The 18,316-nt window shown below is 41.4% G+C and overlaps 1 protein-coding gene and 1 pseudogene across 3 annotated transcripts; one reads left to right on the forward strand and one right to left on the reverse strand.

The window, feature by feature from the left end:
- Positions 1–6,145: 6,145 nt before the first annotated feature.
- LOC121479561 (E3 ubiquitin-protein ligase RNF4-like) lies at positions 6,146–10,941 on the reverse strand. 3 transcript variants are annotated; one of them, XM_041735254.1, is made up of 2 exons: positions 10,819–10,941; positions 6,146–7,417 (listed from the first exon to the last, which is right to left on the reverse strand). In XM_041735254.1, exon 2 carries the CDS (start codon positions 7,189–7,191, stop codon positions 6,622–6,624), a length of 570 nt encoding a protein of 189 aa, XP_041591188.1. In that variant the 5' UTR covers positions 7,192–7,417; positions 10,819–10,941; the 3' UTR covers positions 6,146–6,621. The 3 variants fall into 3 exon arrangements, with proteins under 3 accessions (XP_041591188.1, XP_041591204.1, XP_041591197.1); XM_041735270.1 differs by lacking the exon at positions 10,819–10,941 and adding an exon at positions 10,590–10,735; XM_041735263.1 differs by lacking the exon at positions 10,819–10,941 and adding an exon at positions 10,433–10,575.
- Positions 10,942–13,296: 2,355 nt separating this feature from the next.
- LOC121485326 lies at positions 13,297–13,980 on the forward strand (annotated as a pseudogene).
- The last annotated feature ends 4,336 nt before the right edge of the window (positions 13,981–18,316 follow it).

The following is an 18,316-nucleotide window of genomic DNA, read 5'->3' on the forward strand; positions in this document are numbered from 1 at the left end:
AAATTGTGAACAGCTACTGAGTAGTGCTGTAACTTGCTCACCTTAACAGTACATGTCATTTGTTGGATAAAACTCCTTATCAAACAAATGGCTATGAAATTTTGATGATCAGCTAGGAACTATGTTCCTAAGTTTAAAAAAATAATAATTTTGTTTCATCTTGAAAATTTATGTTGTTGGCTGAAATTTTTAAAAATATTTTCTTTGGGCAGCCCCGATGGCGCAGCAGTTTAGCACTGCCTGGAGCCCGGGGTGTGATCCTGGAGTCCCGTGATCCTGGAGTCCCGGGATCCAGTCCCACATCGGGCTACCTGCATGGAGCCTGCTTCTCCCTCTGCCTGTGTCTCTGCCTCTCTCTCTCTCTGTCTCAATAAGTAAATAAAATCTAAATATATATATATTTTTTTCTTTATTTATTTGAGAGAAACAGCACAAAAAGGGGAGAGGGGCAGAGGGAGTGGAAGTTGCAAGTTCCCTGACACGGGGCTTGATCCCAGGATCCCAAGATCATGAACTGAGCCACTCAGCTGCTGCTTGGCTGAAATGTTTAACAGCATTCAATAAAGATTATTGTACTAAATCCTAGAGTCTGTAGCCCTGGGGCAAAAATACTGGCCTTCTTAGAAGACAGAAGACTTCTCTCCCACTGAAGAACCCAGAACACTGAATAATGTTGCCTAAAATATGTAACTCCTCTGAGAATCAGTTCCTCCTTTAAAATGTGATTTCCTAAGACTCCCTTCCACCTCTAAAGTTTGTGATGCCAAAACCTATATAGCATGAGGTCCCAGATTTCATAAAGGGACACTTCCACTTTTTATTTCACTGTTTAAAAACAAAGTTGGGGGTAAGCAGTGGACAGTGATATCTAAGAAACTACACTACTAGATTTTATCATGCTATTTGTAGGGGGGGAAAAACCCAAAAGCAAAGTCATAAATTTACTTTTCTTTTTACAAGCCTCAGTCTTAACATATACAAAATATAGATGACAATACTTACCTCATAGGATTGTGGTGAGGATTAAATGAGATGCTGTATGTAATGGACTTAGCAGCACCTGGCACATAATGAGCTGACACTGGTATAGCAGATTGTTTATGAATCTTCTCCTTCAGAGAAGGAGAAGAAATATAACAAGAGATATACGTAGGTATTAATCTTCAAGAACTCCAACAGAGCTGAATATAACCCAAAAGTTCAATTTTCCATCTAGTCTCCAAGGAAGTTACAGTTATTTCCTCTTTTGTGCTTCAGCGAGGACCTGGCAGATATTTGTACTGTAGCTTTTATTACACTGCATTATTTCTTTCATTGTATTACATTGTATTACAACTATTTTTCACATTTCACATTTCTTCTCCACTAGCTGTGAACATCTTGGAGGAAAGGCCTGTCTTATACATCTTTTTGACTACACAGTCCTACCACACTATGAAATTTAATAAATACCAGGTAAATGAGCAGATGAATGAGTGAACTAATGAATGGCCCCATGCCTAGCAATGCACTGCACCTTCTCTCTTCTGGTTGGAGACTAGAACAGCTGTTTTCTCTGTGGCTTGGGCTTGTTCAGAGGAAAGGCAGAAGTTCATTCTCTAAAGGCTCTTTTTTCAGCAGAGAAGCCAACTAGTGTGAGTAGCTACTTCCTCTATCCTGTCACACCAGGCAGCCCCTCTGCTGTACTTTTACAGGGTCGGTGATACTGGCAGAGCCACACCTGGGACCAACACCAAGGCCACCTGTAGTGGCCTTCTATGTGCCACTACAGAAGGTAAACAGAATATGCCCTATAGGATCTTTTTGCCTGGTGACAGCTAAGGGGGTCAGGGAAGGTCCCATATCAAATGCTAACCTGATTAATGTCTCCCATATAGTGAGGGTTAGGATGTTAGAGCTGTCTGTAAATAGACCCCTGGATAGTGAAACAGAAAAAGATTGTCTCAAAATCAGAAGCGCACCTGCTTAATACTGTGAAATGCAGCTATGAAACTGGAAATGGAAGAAGAAAACTACATGTTTAACTTCTAAAATACTGTGTATTAACAAATGTCTAAAATGGTTTATAAATAAGTCTGGCAGAAAAGCCGGCTGTCCCTAACTGTGAATAGACCGTAGGGCTCAACTTTGCTTACTAGCCTGAGACCCGAACCCATTCAGGGAGTACTGGATAGGGCTAGGATACCAGAACCTACAGACAAAAAAGGCCTGTGCTGCCTTGAGACTTTTGCCAGTTCTAGATATCCATGAGGCTGTCAGGAAAGCCAAAGGAAGCCAGTAGTTAAGAAACACTGGGAGTTCATGTGCGTTTGTACAGGTGTTGGCTGCTGCTGTTCCCTGCTCTTGCTGCAGGGAAACTACTATTTTAGAGACAGACACTGAGCTGACAATGTCACTGAAACCTATTTTATTAAAACTCCCTGGGACAATCATCCCAGTACACAGATTTTAATATCAAATCAGTGGGACCTAATTGGTGTAGCTAAGGAAAGGATGGAAATTTTATCCTTTGTAACAATTTTAGGTTCTTGGAGAGTAATTTGTTTCTCCTGGCCGGTGTAGTTAATATTTACAGTATGGATAAATTCATTCTGGACTAGACAATAGAAAAGACCAGTCCTTGCTGAAACTTGGGCCTGACTTCTCTACTCTTGTCTCTCTTAACCCCTTTCTTGAATAGTTCAATTTCAATCTGTGGTTGATGAAATCCAGATATATTACAGCTCAAGAAATTTGGCTTTCATTCTCTGCTGTAACCTCAGCGAACATCAGAAAATGATAAATGCACATTGCCAGATTAAATTGGTCTAAAGCTAGATCGGGCTTCAAGTAAATTCATTTGAATGTCTACATCTCCTAATCCCATATCCACTCTGGTCAAATGAGCTTCTACTTTTCTAAAAAGGACTGGAAGCTAAATCCAACTTCCACAGCTGTCCCCCTGGAGTCCTGCCATTGCTGCTTCAGAAGAAACACCATCTCCTAGGAGCTGCCACAGTTTAGAGGGCTTGCACAGCTCTGCTGGCATAAAAATGAAACTGTTAGACATCTGAAGGCAAGAGAGTACCAGTGGACTAACAAATTCCTCAGACCAAGGTTACTTCATCCTATTACTTATACACTTCATTAAATTCACTTCTATTTTGAGAGGAAAGTTAACAGCAGAATTTTCCCTTCTTAATTCCACCTCCATATTTTTTCCTCAACTTTCAAACAGCATCTTTGACCTTCACTGAGATCATGCTGAATCTTTCTCTGGGGGCTCTCCTCCAGAGCCTTTAAGGGCTCTTCAGCACCTATAGAATACGCTCTATAACTCAGCACACAATGCTCCCTATTCATGATGTGGCCTTAATCTTCTTTTCTTTACTTCACTTCTTCCCACAGCCATGCACAATAGTCAGCCAAATTATTCATGTTAATATGCTTTGTGGCAACCTCACTTCAGCTTCTGCTCTGACATCCTGTTGGTTTCCTGTTCTTGCCTAGGTGTATACCTTGACTGCCTAGGAGTATGAAGTACCTAGTACTGTGCCTGGAATATAACTATTACTTAATAAATGGTAGGTGTTATTGACACTTTCTTGCTTCAATTCTCTTTTTTTGCATTAAATTAATATTTATTAATAGTTATTGTACCCCTGTCCACACAAAAGGCTTTTAGGGTTTTTTTTCTGTTTCATTTTGTTTTAAAGTATTTTATTTTCTTCAAGTTATTTTTCTTAAAGATTTTATTTATTTATTCATGAGAGATACACAGAGAGAGAGGCAGAGACATAGGCAGAGGGAGAAGCAGGCTCCATGCAGGGAGCCTGAAGAGGGAGAAGCAGGCTCCATGCAGGGAGCCTGATGCAGGACTTGATCCCAGGACCCCAGGATCAAACCCTGAGCCGAAGGCAGATACTGAACCACTGAGCCACCCAGGCATCCCCAAGTTCTTATTTTTTAAAAAAAGATTTTATTTATTTATTTGTGAAAGACACAGAGAGAGAGGCGAAGACATAGGCAGAGGGAGAAGCAGGTTCCCTGTGGGGATCCCAATGCGGGAGTTGATCCCAGGACCCCAGGATCACTACCTGAGCCAAAGGCAGATGCTCAACCACTGAGCCACCCAGGGATTACTTCAAAGTCTTATTTAAATTTCAATTAATTAATATATCATTTTCAGGTGTAGAATTTAGTGATTCATCACTTATATACAACACCCAATGCTCATCACTACAAGTGCCCTCCTTAATCCATCACCCATTAAACCCATCCTCCCACCCACCTCCCCTCTGGCAACCCTCAGTTTGATCTCTATAGTAAGAGTCTGTTTCCTAGTTTGTCTCTCTCTTTTTTTCTCCCATATGTTCATCGTTTTGTCTCTTAAATTCCACATATGAGTGAAATCATATGGTATTTGTCTTTCTCTTATTTTTTGCTTCAATTCTTAAAAGAGGTAGTATTAATTGTGCTGCCACTAAAACATTTGATCCCTGCCTAGTACTTATACTCCAAATCTAAATCTCTATCAAATTTTCCTTCCCAATGAGCTAGCTGGCTAGACAATGAAGTAATAAAAGTTAGTGTTCCCAAGCATGTGTATGGTGACAGTAATCAGAATAGTGGTTGCTTGTGGGGGGTCGGGATTTACTAGAAGGGGGCATAAGGGAACTTTCTGGAATGATGGAACTGTTCTATGTTTTGATTGGGGTGTTGGTCATTATGACTATATATATTTGCCCAAATTCATCTAATTATACACTTGAAATCAGTGCATCTTGCTGTCTATAAAACTAATCTTGATTTTTTTTGAAAAAGTCAGAATCACTTCTATTTTTTTCCCCTAAAGCAGAGTCAAAAACTCAAATGTCTGTATGAGCTTTGCAGGTAAGGGAAATGTGTAGTGGGTTAAGTAGACTGCAATAGGGAGGGTTGAGGGCTGCTGACAAACTGGAGAGTCTGCTTTTTATCCTAATCACAGAGACAGTATGTGCAAAAGCAGAATCTGTATTTAAGAGGCACCTCAGATGTTTCCATCATTAGTCAGTTTTCTGATACACTGTGCTATGTCACAGAGCATTTAATAGTCTCCAAAGTGGGATGCATAAGATGATCTATTGAAATGTAGGAAGATAATATTTAGAAATTGTTCATTTTTTTTTCTTTTTTTTTTTTTTGTTCATTTTTTTTTCATTTTCATGTTCTTCTCCTTTTCATCTTAGAATGTACAAAGGAACCCACAGAAGGGAGCATACCACATTTATCTTGCATATCCTGTGCCAAGTCAAGCAACCAAAGCCTGGAGTATGGAACATTTCAGAGGGTGCAGTGTGTAGACAGATACGACACAGGGCCTTGGAGAACAACACTGCTATGGCCTTAGAAATAAGGAACAAACTTTACTATTTCATTCTAAGAGAAAAGGAAAGGGCACTGAAGTTCTCTAGTTCTAAAGTGCAGGCTGAACTGTGAGTGCTATATGATCCTCTGCAAAAAAAGAAAGAGTATGTGTTTAGCTGAAGGTGTGGCATGAGTGGCAAGGAGGTCTTCTCAAGACCTGTGACCCTGGAGCAGCTGGAACGGTGATGCAGTGATGTGTTTGTTCATAGAAAAGCATGCCAGGGGATCCCTGGGTGGCGCAGCGGTTTGGCGCCTGCCTTTGGCCCGGGGCGCAATCCTGGAGACCCGGGATCGAATCCCACGTCGGGCTCCCGGTGCATGGAGCCTGCTTCTCCCTCTGCCTATGTCTCTGCTTCTCTCTCTCTCACTGTGTGCCTATCATAAATAAATAAAATTAAAAAAAAAAAAAAAAAAAGCATGCCAGTTTGTTGATTAGCTGCCCAGTGTGGTGAAGGCAGGCACACCTGTAAAGCCAGGGTGATGGCATCTCTTCTCTGGCCTGGCAGAGCACAGAGGAGAGCACGGAACCACAATTCTAGATTTCAATGTGCCTACACAAGTCCTCATACTAGTCCCAGGGGACATGGTATCTGCCCACGTACCGATCTGTACCCTGCCGGTTGGAGAGGAGGTCAGAAGGAACTGACTTCCTTCCATTCCACTGGAATCAGGAAATCCAGAGAAACCCAGAGACAGCACACTGCCTGGCCCCTTAATTAATATACAGTTTCCATTATTCTAAAGAAGACCTCATATAGGGTTGCTTTAGCAGAATAAAGTTTATTTATCTCTCAAGTAAAAATCCAAATTTGTATGGTGGTGCTGACTCACAAAATTGTTAGTCTCCCAGGTTCCTTCCATCCATTTGCTCCACCATCTCTAGGATGTTGCCCTTGTTTACATGATCCAATATGCCCATGTGTGGTCAGTTAAAAATTGAATACTATGAAGAAAAAAAAGGAAAAATTGCTTTGAGGTCAACCACCAGTCTGTGGCACACTGAGTACCAAAGCCCAGCGTGAAGCGTGAAACCAAAGGGATTCAAAAAGAGTCTCATATTGTGTGAGAAATGAACGAGTTTTTCACATACTCCAGAGAGCAATTATTTATTTTTTTTAGAGCAATTTTTTAAAGCAGACTTTTTGAGTCCAGTGTACTGGATGGCAAGAATCCATATTTTCTGCACGAGGACATGTTTCCATCCCAAGGGTTCTGTCCTGAATAACACAACACACCTCATACAAAAATGCGGTGGTACTGATAGCAGTTGATTTTCTTCAAACAAACTGGGCAATTTTTATTATATTTAAGGGACATGCAGAGGCACCGACTACAGAAGATATGGCCACATTCTGTAGAGTAAATGTGTCGCCTACTTAGGTCAATCTCCGAGTACCCATCCATACAAATTCGGCACCGGATATAACCAGGTAGTGTGCAACTTACAGCTTCTTCTTCCAGGGCATTATGGCAGGTACTGTCGGTCACATATACATCCCTGTTTCTCATCAGCTCCTCCTTATCACTGCTCACCACAGAGCTGCCAGTTTGGCCTTGGAATGACCTTGTGTTCCCCCCTCGTCGCCTCCTTTCTTCAGTAATCACAACAGAGTCGTGGCAAGTTAGGTCAATCACTGTAGGTTCTAGCGATTCGCAGGTGAGGTCAACTATTTCATCACTTTCCCTGAGGTCTATCAGTTCTGCTTCTAAGACCATCTCAGGACTTGGGCCTCCTTCCCCAGCTGTACCGAATTCTAGGGTTTGTCTGGAACTCACCATGCTACCATAGCACATTCTTGTATTCATCGTGATTGTTGGATCCAGTCTTCAGAGAATTAAGTGATCTGTGTCAAAGTTTACAGTCCCCAGTGAATGTTAAAGTCCCCAGTGTGTCACAGCTGTTGGTCAGGTATATTTGAACTCTAATTCTGGCTGCTCCTCTCTCCACCTCTACAACTGCTGTGTTCCTATGTAGGTGGGTTTATGAGGCTTCTGGATGTCACTTTTAAGACTACATAACCTGAATTTTTAACTGTAAAAAAAAGAGAAAAAGTAAGTTTTGGTAATATCTAAAGTAAAATTGATAGTAGTATAAAATGAATAGATACCTAGAGAAAAAAATGTGTACTCAAAATATTTGGATAATTATGCATTTAAACAAAGTTTAAGCTTTTGTCTTTCCACATTCCATGTCCTGATGACAGTGGGAAGGAGAAGTCCAAAGGGTACTGACATGAAGAAAAGCACAAAATCACTTCATGCTGGGGCATCTGGGTGGTGCAGTCGATTGAGCATCTGGCTATTGGTTTTGGCTGGGTCATGGTCTCAAGCCCCATATAGGGCTCTGAGCTCTATGTGGAGTCTGCTTGGGACTCTCTCACCCTCTGCCCCACCCATGTTCACACTCTGTAAAACAGTGGATGAATACATCTTTTTAAAAAAGATTTAAGGGATCCCTGGGTGGCGCAGCGGTTTGGCGCCTGTCTTTGGCCCAGGGCGCGATCCTGGAGACCCGGGATCGAATCCCACATCGGGCTCCCGGTGCATGGAGCCTGCTTCTCCCTCTGCCTGTGTCTCTGCCTCTCTCTCTCTCTCTCTGTGACTATCATAAATAAATAAAAATTAAAAAAATAAAAAAAAAATAAAAAAAAAATAAAAAAAGATTTAAAAAGTACTGCATACCAAGAAAGTGTCACTACTTCATCTAAGATCCAGTGTGAGGATGTCAAGGAAACACTTTTTTTTTTTTTTTTTTTTTTAGAGAGAGAGAGAGAGAAGGAGGAGAAGGAGCAGAGGAAGAGGTTGAGAGAGAATCCTAAGCAGACTCTATACCCAGTACAAAGCCCAACTGGGGGCTTGTTTTCACAACCCTGAGACCTAAGCTGAAATCAAGTCAGATCAATCAAATCAAGTCAGACACTTAACTGACTAAGCCACCCAGGTGCCCTGGAAACACTTATTTTTTACAAAGAAAAATTAAGAGACCAAAAAGTTATTTGCACATTTGGGTTTCTAATAGCAAATAAGAAATGAACCATTTAGTCCATGCAGAGATTCATCTTGTGCAGCGTTCCCTTTCTAACAGAGATATCAAGAGAAATTTTCTTGAAGAGTTTTATCACATATTCTCTTTTAGGAAAGAGGGGATGAAGTTCAAGCATTTGCCTTAGAGAGACTTGTTTTGAGTCTAGGCTCTGTGACTTTGGACATGTGATGTACACAGTTAAAGTTCTCAAAACCTCAGCATGTAAATTCTTTCTAAAAATAATTTTGTAGGGACACTTGGGTGGCTCACTGGTTGAGCATCTGCTTTCAGCTCAGGGCATGATCCCAGGTCCTGGGATCGAGTCCACATCGGGCTCCCTGCAGGGAGCCTGCTTCTCCCTCTGCCTATGTCTCTGCCTCTCTCTCTCTCTCTCTCTTTCTGTGTGTGTGTGTGTGTGTGTGTCTCATGAATAAATAAAATCTTTTAAAAATAATAATAAAGAAAAATTTTAATTATGTAATTTAAAAAACAATGCATCCTCAGTCAACATTAGGGAAATGCATATTATAGCCATTATGAGATACCACTTCACACTCACTAGGATGACTATAATTTAAGAAATAGAAAATATCAAGTGTTGGTGAGGATGTAGAAAATTTGAGATTCTCATATAGTGCTGGTGGGAATGTAAAATGGTGCAGCAGCTTTGGAAAACAGTCTGGCAGTTCCTCAAAAGGTTAAACATAGAGTTAACATATGACCCCGCAACTCCACTCCTAGGTATATACCCAAGAGAACTGAAAACTTCTGTTCAATCTGAAAACTTGTACAAGAATGTTAATAACAGGGCAGCCCCAGTGGTGCAGCGGTTTAGCGCAGCCTGCAGCCCAGGGCGTGATCCTGGAGACCTTGGATCGAGTCCCATGTCAGGCTCTCTGTATGATGCCCGCTTCTCCCTCTGCCTGTGTCTCTGCCTCTCTCTCTCTCTCTCTCTCTCTCTCTCTCTCTGTCTCTATGAATAAATAAATAAAAATCTTTAAAAAAAAAAGAATGTTGATAACAATATCATTCTTAATACCACAAAAAGAAACAACCCGAGTACCTACTGAATAATGAATGGATAAACAAAATGTGATATATCAATACAATGGAGTATTATTCAGCAGTAAAAAAAAAAATAAAGGACAGATACTTGCTATAATATGGGTGATCTTTGAAAACATCATATAAGTCATAGAAGCCAATCACCAAAGACCATAAACGGTTTGATTCCTTTAATATAAAATGTCAAGAACAGGCAACTCCTTAGATACAGAAAGGTGAGTGGTTCCTTAGGCCTGGGGTGTTGAGGAGAAATAGGAAATGACTGCTAATGGGTACAGGGTTTCTTTTGGGATCAGAAAAATGTCCTAAAATTGAGGTGATGTCTGCACATCTCTGTGAATACACTAAAACCCACTAAGTGGTATTACATTGAACACAAATTGTGGGATCCCTGGGTGGTGCAGCGGTTTAGCGCCTGCCTTTGGCCCAGGGTGCGATCCTGGAGACCCGGGATTGAATCCCACGTCAGGCTCCCAGTGCATGGAGCCTGCTTCTCCCTCTGCCTATGTCTCTGCCTCTCTCTGTGTGTGACTATCATAAATAAATAAAAATAAAAACACGAACTGTATGGTTTGTGAGTTATATCTCAATAAAGCTTTTTTAAATTATTTTAAAGATTTTATTTATTTATTAATGATAGAGAGGCAGAGACAGAGGCAAGGGAGAAGCAGACTCCATGCAGGGAGCCCGAATGTGGGACTTGATCCCGGGACCCTAGTGCCATGCCCTGAGCCAAGGGCAGATGCCCAACCTCTGAGCCACCCAGACGCCCCTCAATAAAGCTTTTACAAAAACAAACACATAAGCTGCCATAGAAATGTTACACAAAACAGTGTGACACAATCTGGGTTTAGACACAAGCCCTAGAGCCTGTGGGGGAAATGTGGGACCCTAAAGGCAAATGGAGAGGAGGGCACCCGAGGAAGGCCCAGCGCCCCGCCGGACGCGCCCACTCACCGAGGCCAGTCCTGCCCTAGGCCCCGGGGACAGCTGCTTTCGGCCGGTCGCCGCCCTCCAGTGACCGGCTCGCTCCCCCTCCTTCGCGCTGTTCCCGGGGAAAGAACCTTCAGGGGAGGCTGGGAAGCGCCCGCCACCACCCACCGCACCCACGCACCCCACCGGTGACTCAGCTATTCTGTCCCGCGCAGGGCGCTACGCAGCAGGGCGCCCTGGAGGGGTGCTGCCCGCCGCGCGCCACGCTGCAGCCTCCGCGCCGCTCCCCGCGGGCCTGCGCCCAGCGCAGCCCGGCCGGGAGCGAGGACCGGGGAGCCGCAGCCGCGGGAGCCGGCGCTCGGGACCGCGGAGGGGAGGGGAGGGGAGGCGCGGCCCCGGAGGGGACTCACCGCGAGCGCGCTCCGGCGCGGCGGCGCCCAGCCGGGAGCCCGGCCACGGTCACCGAGGGGTCTCGGCCCAGGCTAGCGACCGGGCGGCGCAAAGCGTTGGGGGGTTCCCTCCGTTTAATCCGCTATTTTCATTTCTCAGCTGCCCAATCAGAACCCGAGCCGTGGCGCCGTGTCATCAGTCTCTGGGCAGGACGCCGTGGACCGGGTTAGGAAAGGGTTAGCTTCGTCTTCCTCGGAAGAAAGAGGCGCCAGAATGTTGTTCTTTAGATCAGCAACTCCCCACTCTCAAGAAAAAGTGGTTCTCATTCAATAGAGGCAGTATTGCCTCTCTAAAAGTCTTGAAAATTAACAGGGTCATTTTTGGTTGTTCCAATGATGTGGTCACTGGGGGTGCTAGGGGCTGAGGGCCAGGGCCCCAGTGCCCCCCGCCAGCCCCCCCCCCATTCTTTCTCTCCCTCCCTCCCTCCCTCTCTCTCTCTCTCATTCAGTGTATGAAAAACCTGCTCATAATCTGGTCTTTACAATCAGATGTAAAAATGTGTTTTATTTTTCAATTATTTTGTTATTCTTAAAAGATTTTATTTATTGATTCATGAGAGACACACAGAGAGAGGCAGAGACATAGGCAGAGGGAGAAGCAGGCTTCCTGCAGGGAGCCCGATGCAGGACTGGATCCCTGGACCCTTGGATCAGAACCTGAGCCAAAGGCAGCGGCTCAACCCCTGAGCTACTAGGTGGCCTTCATTTCTTGATTATGTATTGACTATTTACTATGCTAGGACTGTTAGTTTCCAAACCAAAGTGGGCCCGCTCCTTGATGAGTTATAGAGAGGGACTACACCAAACGGAGTGGCCTTACAAAGTCAACTTTATTTGTACAAACAAGGCGATCATGGGAAATCATTTCCAAAGGTGTGTCTCCCTGAACAAGGGAAATTTTGCAGGCTCTTTTTATTAAAAAGATATTGGGATGTTCTGAGGGAGATTTTAACATTACAATGAGCTGAGGTAACTGCTGAGCACTTTTTGAATCCTCTGGGCAGGCAACTTTCTCAACCGTTAGAATAAATGAATAAACTTTTTGATGTAGGAATAATTGTTCCATTTTATGGATATGGTAACAAAGAGTCAAACCAGTAATAATGATTTTTCTAATTTCTTTTGTGAATTAGGATCCAAACTCAGGTCTGAGTTCCTGGGCATTCACACTTTAATTCTAGCCCCTAGAAATTTTGAACTTTTCTTTTTTTTTTTAAATCTTTCTATTTTTTAAAGATTTTATTTATTTATTCATGAGACACACACACACACACACACACACACACACACACACACACAGAGGGGCAGAGAGAGAAGCAGGCTCCATGCAGGGAGCCCGATGTGAGACTCGATCCCAGGTCTCCAGGATCACTCCCTGAGCTGAAGGCAGGGCTAAACCGCTAAGCCACCAAGCTGCCCAATTTTGAATTTTTAATAGAAGTTTGGGACTTCAAGTGTTGTGAGCCCCACAGAGGAAGTTAACAGGAAACTCTCAGTAGCAAACTGAAGCTCCACCCAGGTTCTATGAGCTCATACCCAGCTTTTTTTTCACATTTTGCTGTTAACAACTAGCACCTACACATTACCACAGCCCTGCAGACTACCCTACCGCACTGTAGTGAGCTGGAAGTACCTTGGAATTTTATGTTTCATCCCACACAACGCATTCTGCAGCTTATAGCCAAAGATAGGCTGATGTGAGGTCCCAAAGCCCAGCTCCTTTGCTTCAAGGCAAAACTAATGTTGAGGGGTGTTCCCTTGTTCTTCCCATTCTCTCTTCTTCATTTTCCCACTCCCTTATTCGTTTCTCCTGGAAGCTCTGTCTTTATAAGCCACTTATATCCAAATTCTGGATTCATGGACTGCTTCTGCAAGAGCTTAACCTAATGTGCTCCCTGACTCTTCAGATGATGAAAATGGCATGCACACTTCCAAACAGTAAGGATGACTAGAAAACCCCTTCAAACAGCGCTATGACATTTTGGGGCAGCAAGAGTACTCTCTGTTTTTTCTAAGAGAAAACAGTAAAGAGGAAGTGGCCCAGGGGGGTGGGGAAGTCTCACACTTCTGTGGTCTTCAGTTAGGCCTGTGTGCTAAAAAATAGAAGTAGCTTCTTTGTTTCATAGACTTTTTAATCATAGTAAGTGCTTGATACATAGCTAAACTTTTTTTTCTCAATTCTATTTACCAAAGTTTTTTTCCTAACCAAGTTTCCCTTCCTTTTTATTGTTCTCCAAAGTATCAGAATTTTTTTAATGCATGAAGTTTCCAAACTACTCAGATATTTAGGACCCAAATTGGTTAGTCTTTGATTGTTTTCTAAAAGCCTAGAATCCAAGGAGACAATTTCCTGCCAAGCTGGGCTGTCTGTGTTTGTCTGCTAAGCTGCATCCTTGCTTTGTCTCAGAACATGGGCATCAGTAAGAATGGGGACCTGCCGTGGCCCTCCCTCAGGAATGAATTCAAGTATTTCCAAAGAATGACCACATCCTCAGTTAGGAGGTAAACAGAATTTGATGATTATGAGAAGGAAGATATGGTTCTCTATTCTGGAGAAGACTCAACCTTTAAAGGAAGGAATTAATTTAATGCTCAGTAGAGATCTCAAGGAACCTCCACAAGAAGGTCATTTTCTTGCCAAAAGTCTGTTTGATGCCTTAAAAGTTATTGAGCAGGGGTACCTGGGTGGCTCAGTGGTTGAGCGTCTGTCTGCCTTTGGCTCAGGTCATGATCCCCGGGTCCTGGGATGAGTCCTGCATTGGGTCCCCATGGAGCCTGCTTCTCCCTCTGCCTATGTCTCTGCCTCTCTCTGTGTGTCTCTCATGAATAAATAAATAAAATCTTAAAAATAAAAGTTATTGAGAAACTAGCATTAGCAAACAAAGTGGACGTGGTTTGGATTGTGGGAGGTAGTTCTGTTTTATAAGGAAGCCATGAACAAGCCAGACCACCTTAGACTATCTGTGACAAGGATTATGCAGGAATTTGAAAAGTGACACATTTTTTTCCAGAAATCGATTTGGAGAAATAAAAACTTCTCCCTGAATACCCAGTATTCTTTCTGATGTCCAGGAGGAGAAAGGCATCAGGTACAAATTTGAAGTGTATGAGAGGAACGATTAATGTGAAGGTGTTTTCTGCTTTATTTCAAGTAGTTCCCCCCTCCCTTCCAAACAATTGTATATTTTAATATTAGAAAAAAGTTTTATTGATTTAGGCCAATGGGTAATTATTTCTAAGCAATTAGTCTTTGTTAGTAATCTTAATTAGACTATAGTTAAAATCAATCTTAATTAGACCATATCAGATACCATTTGTGAACCATTTCTTTCTATAACTGTATGGATACCCATCAAGGACCAGCATGTGCCTAAGGTAGCATATCTACCAAGAACCAGAGTGAGAAAGTCCCCTGATAGCATGAGTTGAAACCATGACCTAGGACAGACAGATTTGTCCAAAGGTCAGAAATGGATTATAAACAGAAGATCTAGAACTGAGATATTAAAAGAAAATTCAATCAAAATAGGGACTATGAATTCTCTATACATAGCACACCTCTGAAAAAGTTCTGTTCATTCAGACGGGGAATCAGTAAGTTGAGAACTCCTGTATATTCCATAGGGACGGTAAAGAGGCGGATAGGACACTATTTTTTTAAGGTTAAAAGAGAAGATTGAGACCTCTAAAAACTCTGTTTCTGATATTCAGTGAGATTCCATGGGATTTATGATGATAGAAGAAGAACAGGCTGCTCTTTACAAAAAAGAGGACTCTAAAAATGGCATACGGCTAAAATTAGAAATTGAAATGGTGATGAATTGATAATAGATAATGCTAGAAACCAAAATTATGAAGAAGTTGGAAATTAAACTAAATTTCACTGAATTAAAAAAAGAAAATTAAAAGAAAAAGCCAAGAGTCCAAGGAGAGAGAAGGCTAGTTTTTGTCCTTAAAACCTTAATGACTACATCACAGACAAAATATTTATTTTATTAAGGAAAGACTTTGAATTTTTCCTCAAGAGCTTAGGGTATGGGCAGCCTCAGCAGTTTAGCGCCGCCTTCAGCCCAGGGCCTGATCCTGGAGACTGATCCTGGAGACCCGGGATCAAGTCCCACATCAGGCTCCCTGCATGGGGCCTGCTTCTCCCTCTGCCTGTACCTGTGCCTCTCTCTCTGTCTCTGTCTCTCATGAATAAATAAATAAAGTCTTTTTTTTTAAGGGCTTAGGGTATAAGAAATAAAGTAAAAAGCAACAGCCCAAAGATATTGGGAGAGTGATTGTAACCAAAAACTAGAAAAGATAACATTTGCCAGTTCCTGTATTGTTTCTGTTTATGCCATGTTTTCATTAGAGATAGTGAAAAAAAAAGTGAACTACAACAGTTATTATTTTGAAAACTTTTAAAACAAACATTATAATAATAACAATGACCATTTCTTATGTTTTATTTCTTTTGACGTTATCAAAATATACTTTGAAAACTGGATATTAAACTAAATAATACTTTTCTAATACTTCCAAAATACTTGGGAAGACATACCCTCAGTGCAATGCTGTTTACCTCCATTCCTTCCTTCCTTCTTACATTCTGCTATAATTAGCATATAGTGTTATATTGGTTTCAGGTATACGATATAGTGATTCAATGATTCTATACATTAATCAGTGCTCATCACCATATGTATACTCTTAATCCCCTCACCTGTTTTACTCATCTTCCCCGCTACCTCCCTTCTGGTAACTACCAGTTTGTTCTCTATGGTTAAGAGTCTGTTTTTTGGTTTGTCTCTTTCTTTTTCTTTGTTCATGTGTTTTGTTTCTTGAATTCCACATTTGAGTGAAATCATATGGTATTTGTCTTTCTCTGACAGATGTCTTTCACTTAGCATTATACCCTCTAGATCCATCCATGATGTTCAAATGGCAAGATTTCATTCTGTTTTATGGCTAAGTAATATTCTACTGTATGCATATACCACCTCTTCTTTGTTCATTCATCTATTATGAATACTTGGGCTGCTTCCATAATTTGGCTATTGTAAATAATGCTGCAATAAACGTAGGGGTGGATATAGTCCTTCAAATTAGTGTTTTTGTATTCTTTGGGTAAATACCCAGTAGTGGAATTACTGGATCATATGATAATTCTATTTTTAACTCCATACTGTTTTCCACAGTGGCTATCAGTTTGCATTCCAACCAACAGTGAATAAGTCTTCCTTTTCCTCCATATCCTGTTCAACAAAACTATCTCTTATATTTTTGATTTTAGCCATTCTGATAGGTGTAAGGTGATATCTCATTGTAGCTTTGATTTGCATTTCCCTGACAATGAGTCATTGTTAAGCATCTTTTCATGTACCTGTTGACCATCTGTATGTCTTCTTTGGAAAAATGTCTGTTCGTGTCTTCTGCCCATTTTTAATTGAATTACTTGGGTTTGTGTGTGTGTGTGTGTGTGTGTGTGTGTGTGTGTGTTGAGTTGAATTAGTTCCTTATATTTTTTGGATTTAAACTTCTTTCAGATATGTGATTTGCAAATATCTTCTCCCATTTAGTAGGTTGTCTTCTAGTTTTGTCAGTTGTTTCCTTTGCTGTGCAGAAGCTTTTTATTCTGATATAGTCCAAATTGCTCATTTTTGGTTTTGTTTCCCTTCCCTCAAGAGACATATCTAGAAAGATCTTATGGCTGATGTCAGAGAAATTACTGCCAGTGCTTTCTTCTTGGATTTTTATGGTTTCAGGTCTCACATTTAGCCCTTTTTTTTTTTTTAAAGATTTTATTTTATTTTTTTTAATTTTTTTTTTATGATAGTCATAGAGAGAGAGAGAGAGAGAGAGAGAGAGAGAGAGGCAGAGACGCAGGCAGAGGGAGAAGCAGGCTCCATGCACCGGGAGCCTGACGTGGGATTCGATCCCGGGTCTCCAGGATCGCGCCCTGGGCCAAAGGCAGGCGCCAAACCGCTGAGCCACCCAGGGATCCCACATTTAGCCCTTAATCCATTCTGAGTTTATTTTTGTGTGTATGATGTCAGAAAGTGGTCCTGTTCCATTTTTTTCATGTAGCCATCCAGTTTTCCCAGTACAATTTGTTAAAGAAACTGTATTTTTCCCATTATATACTCTTGCCTTATTTGTTGTAGATTAATTGGCAATATAATTGTGGGTTTATTTCTGGGCTCTCTATTTAGTTCCATTGAAATATGTTCCTATTTTTGTGCCAGTACCATACTGTTTTGACTAGTACAGCTTTGTCGTATGTCTTGAAATCTGAGATTGTGATTTTATTCTTCTTTCTCAAGATTGCTTTGGCTGTTCAGAGTCTTTTGTGGCTCCATACAAATTTTAGGACTATTTGTTTTACTTCTATGAAAAATGCTGTTGGTATTTTGACAGAAATCACATTAAATCTGTAGGTTGCTTTTGATAGTGTGTACAATTTAACAAATATTTGTTTTCCCAATCCATGAGCCTAGAATATCTTTCCATTTATTTGTGTCATCTTCAGTTTCAACAATGACCATTTAAAAATAATAATAAAACAGGGGCATCTGGCTGGCTTAGTTGGTGGAGCATGCAACTTGATTTTAGGATTGTGGGTTTGGTACCCATGTTTGGTATAGAGATTACTTAAATGTAAAGTCTTTTAAAAAATTAAAAGGGAAGCCTGGGTGGCTCAGTTGGTTAAGTGTCTGCCTTCAGCTCAAATCACGAACCCAGAGTCCTGGGATCCAGTCCTGCATTGGGCTCCCTGCTCAGGGGGGAGCCTGCTTCTCCCTCTCCCTCGGCCCTTCCTCCTACTTATGCTCTCTTTCTGTCAAATAAATAAGATCTTTTAAAAAATTAAAATAAAATAAAATAAACAAAAAATAAAAATCTTCTGAAAAGCTAACCATACCAAATTGAACACTAGTAACTGATATCTCTGGCTGGTGAAACTAACAAGATTTTTTTTTTTCCTTTCTGTTCATATAAACACCTTTTTTTTTTTTTTAATAATGAACTATACTCAAATGATAAAAGTAGTAAAAATTAAAATCATATAAACGTATGTAAATTATTTTTTTTAAGTCTACTTTCAAGGGGTGCCTGGATGGTACAGTTGGTTGAGCATCGGACTCTTGGTTTCAGCTCTGGTTGTGATCTCAGGGTTATGAGATCAAGCCCCACTTTGGGTTCCGTGCTCAGCAAGAGTCTGCTTAAAACTTGCTCTCCCTCTTCCTCTGCCCCTCCACCCTGTGCCCACATGTGCTCTCTTGCTCTCTCACTCTCTAGAATAAATAATAAATATATTTTTTTAAGTCTATTTTCAATTGTTCCAAGGAAGATGGCCAAGTAGGAGGACTTTAAGCTCACCTCGTCCCATGGAAACAACTATAGATAACACTTAATCAGTGCAAATAAGAAAACAACCCAGAGACTGCCAAAACAAACACTATAACGAAGTGTAGAG

The sequence above is a fragment of the Vulpes lagopus genome, chromosome 2, assembly GCF_018345385.1.
Source record: "Vulpes lagopus strain Blue_001 chromosome 2, ASM1834538v1, whole genome shotgun sequence".
Classification (NCBI taxonomy): Eukaryota; Metazoa; Chordata; class Mammalia; order Carnivora; family Canidae; genus Vulpes; species Vulpes lagopus.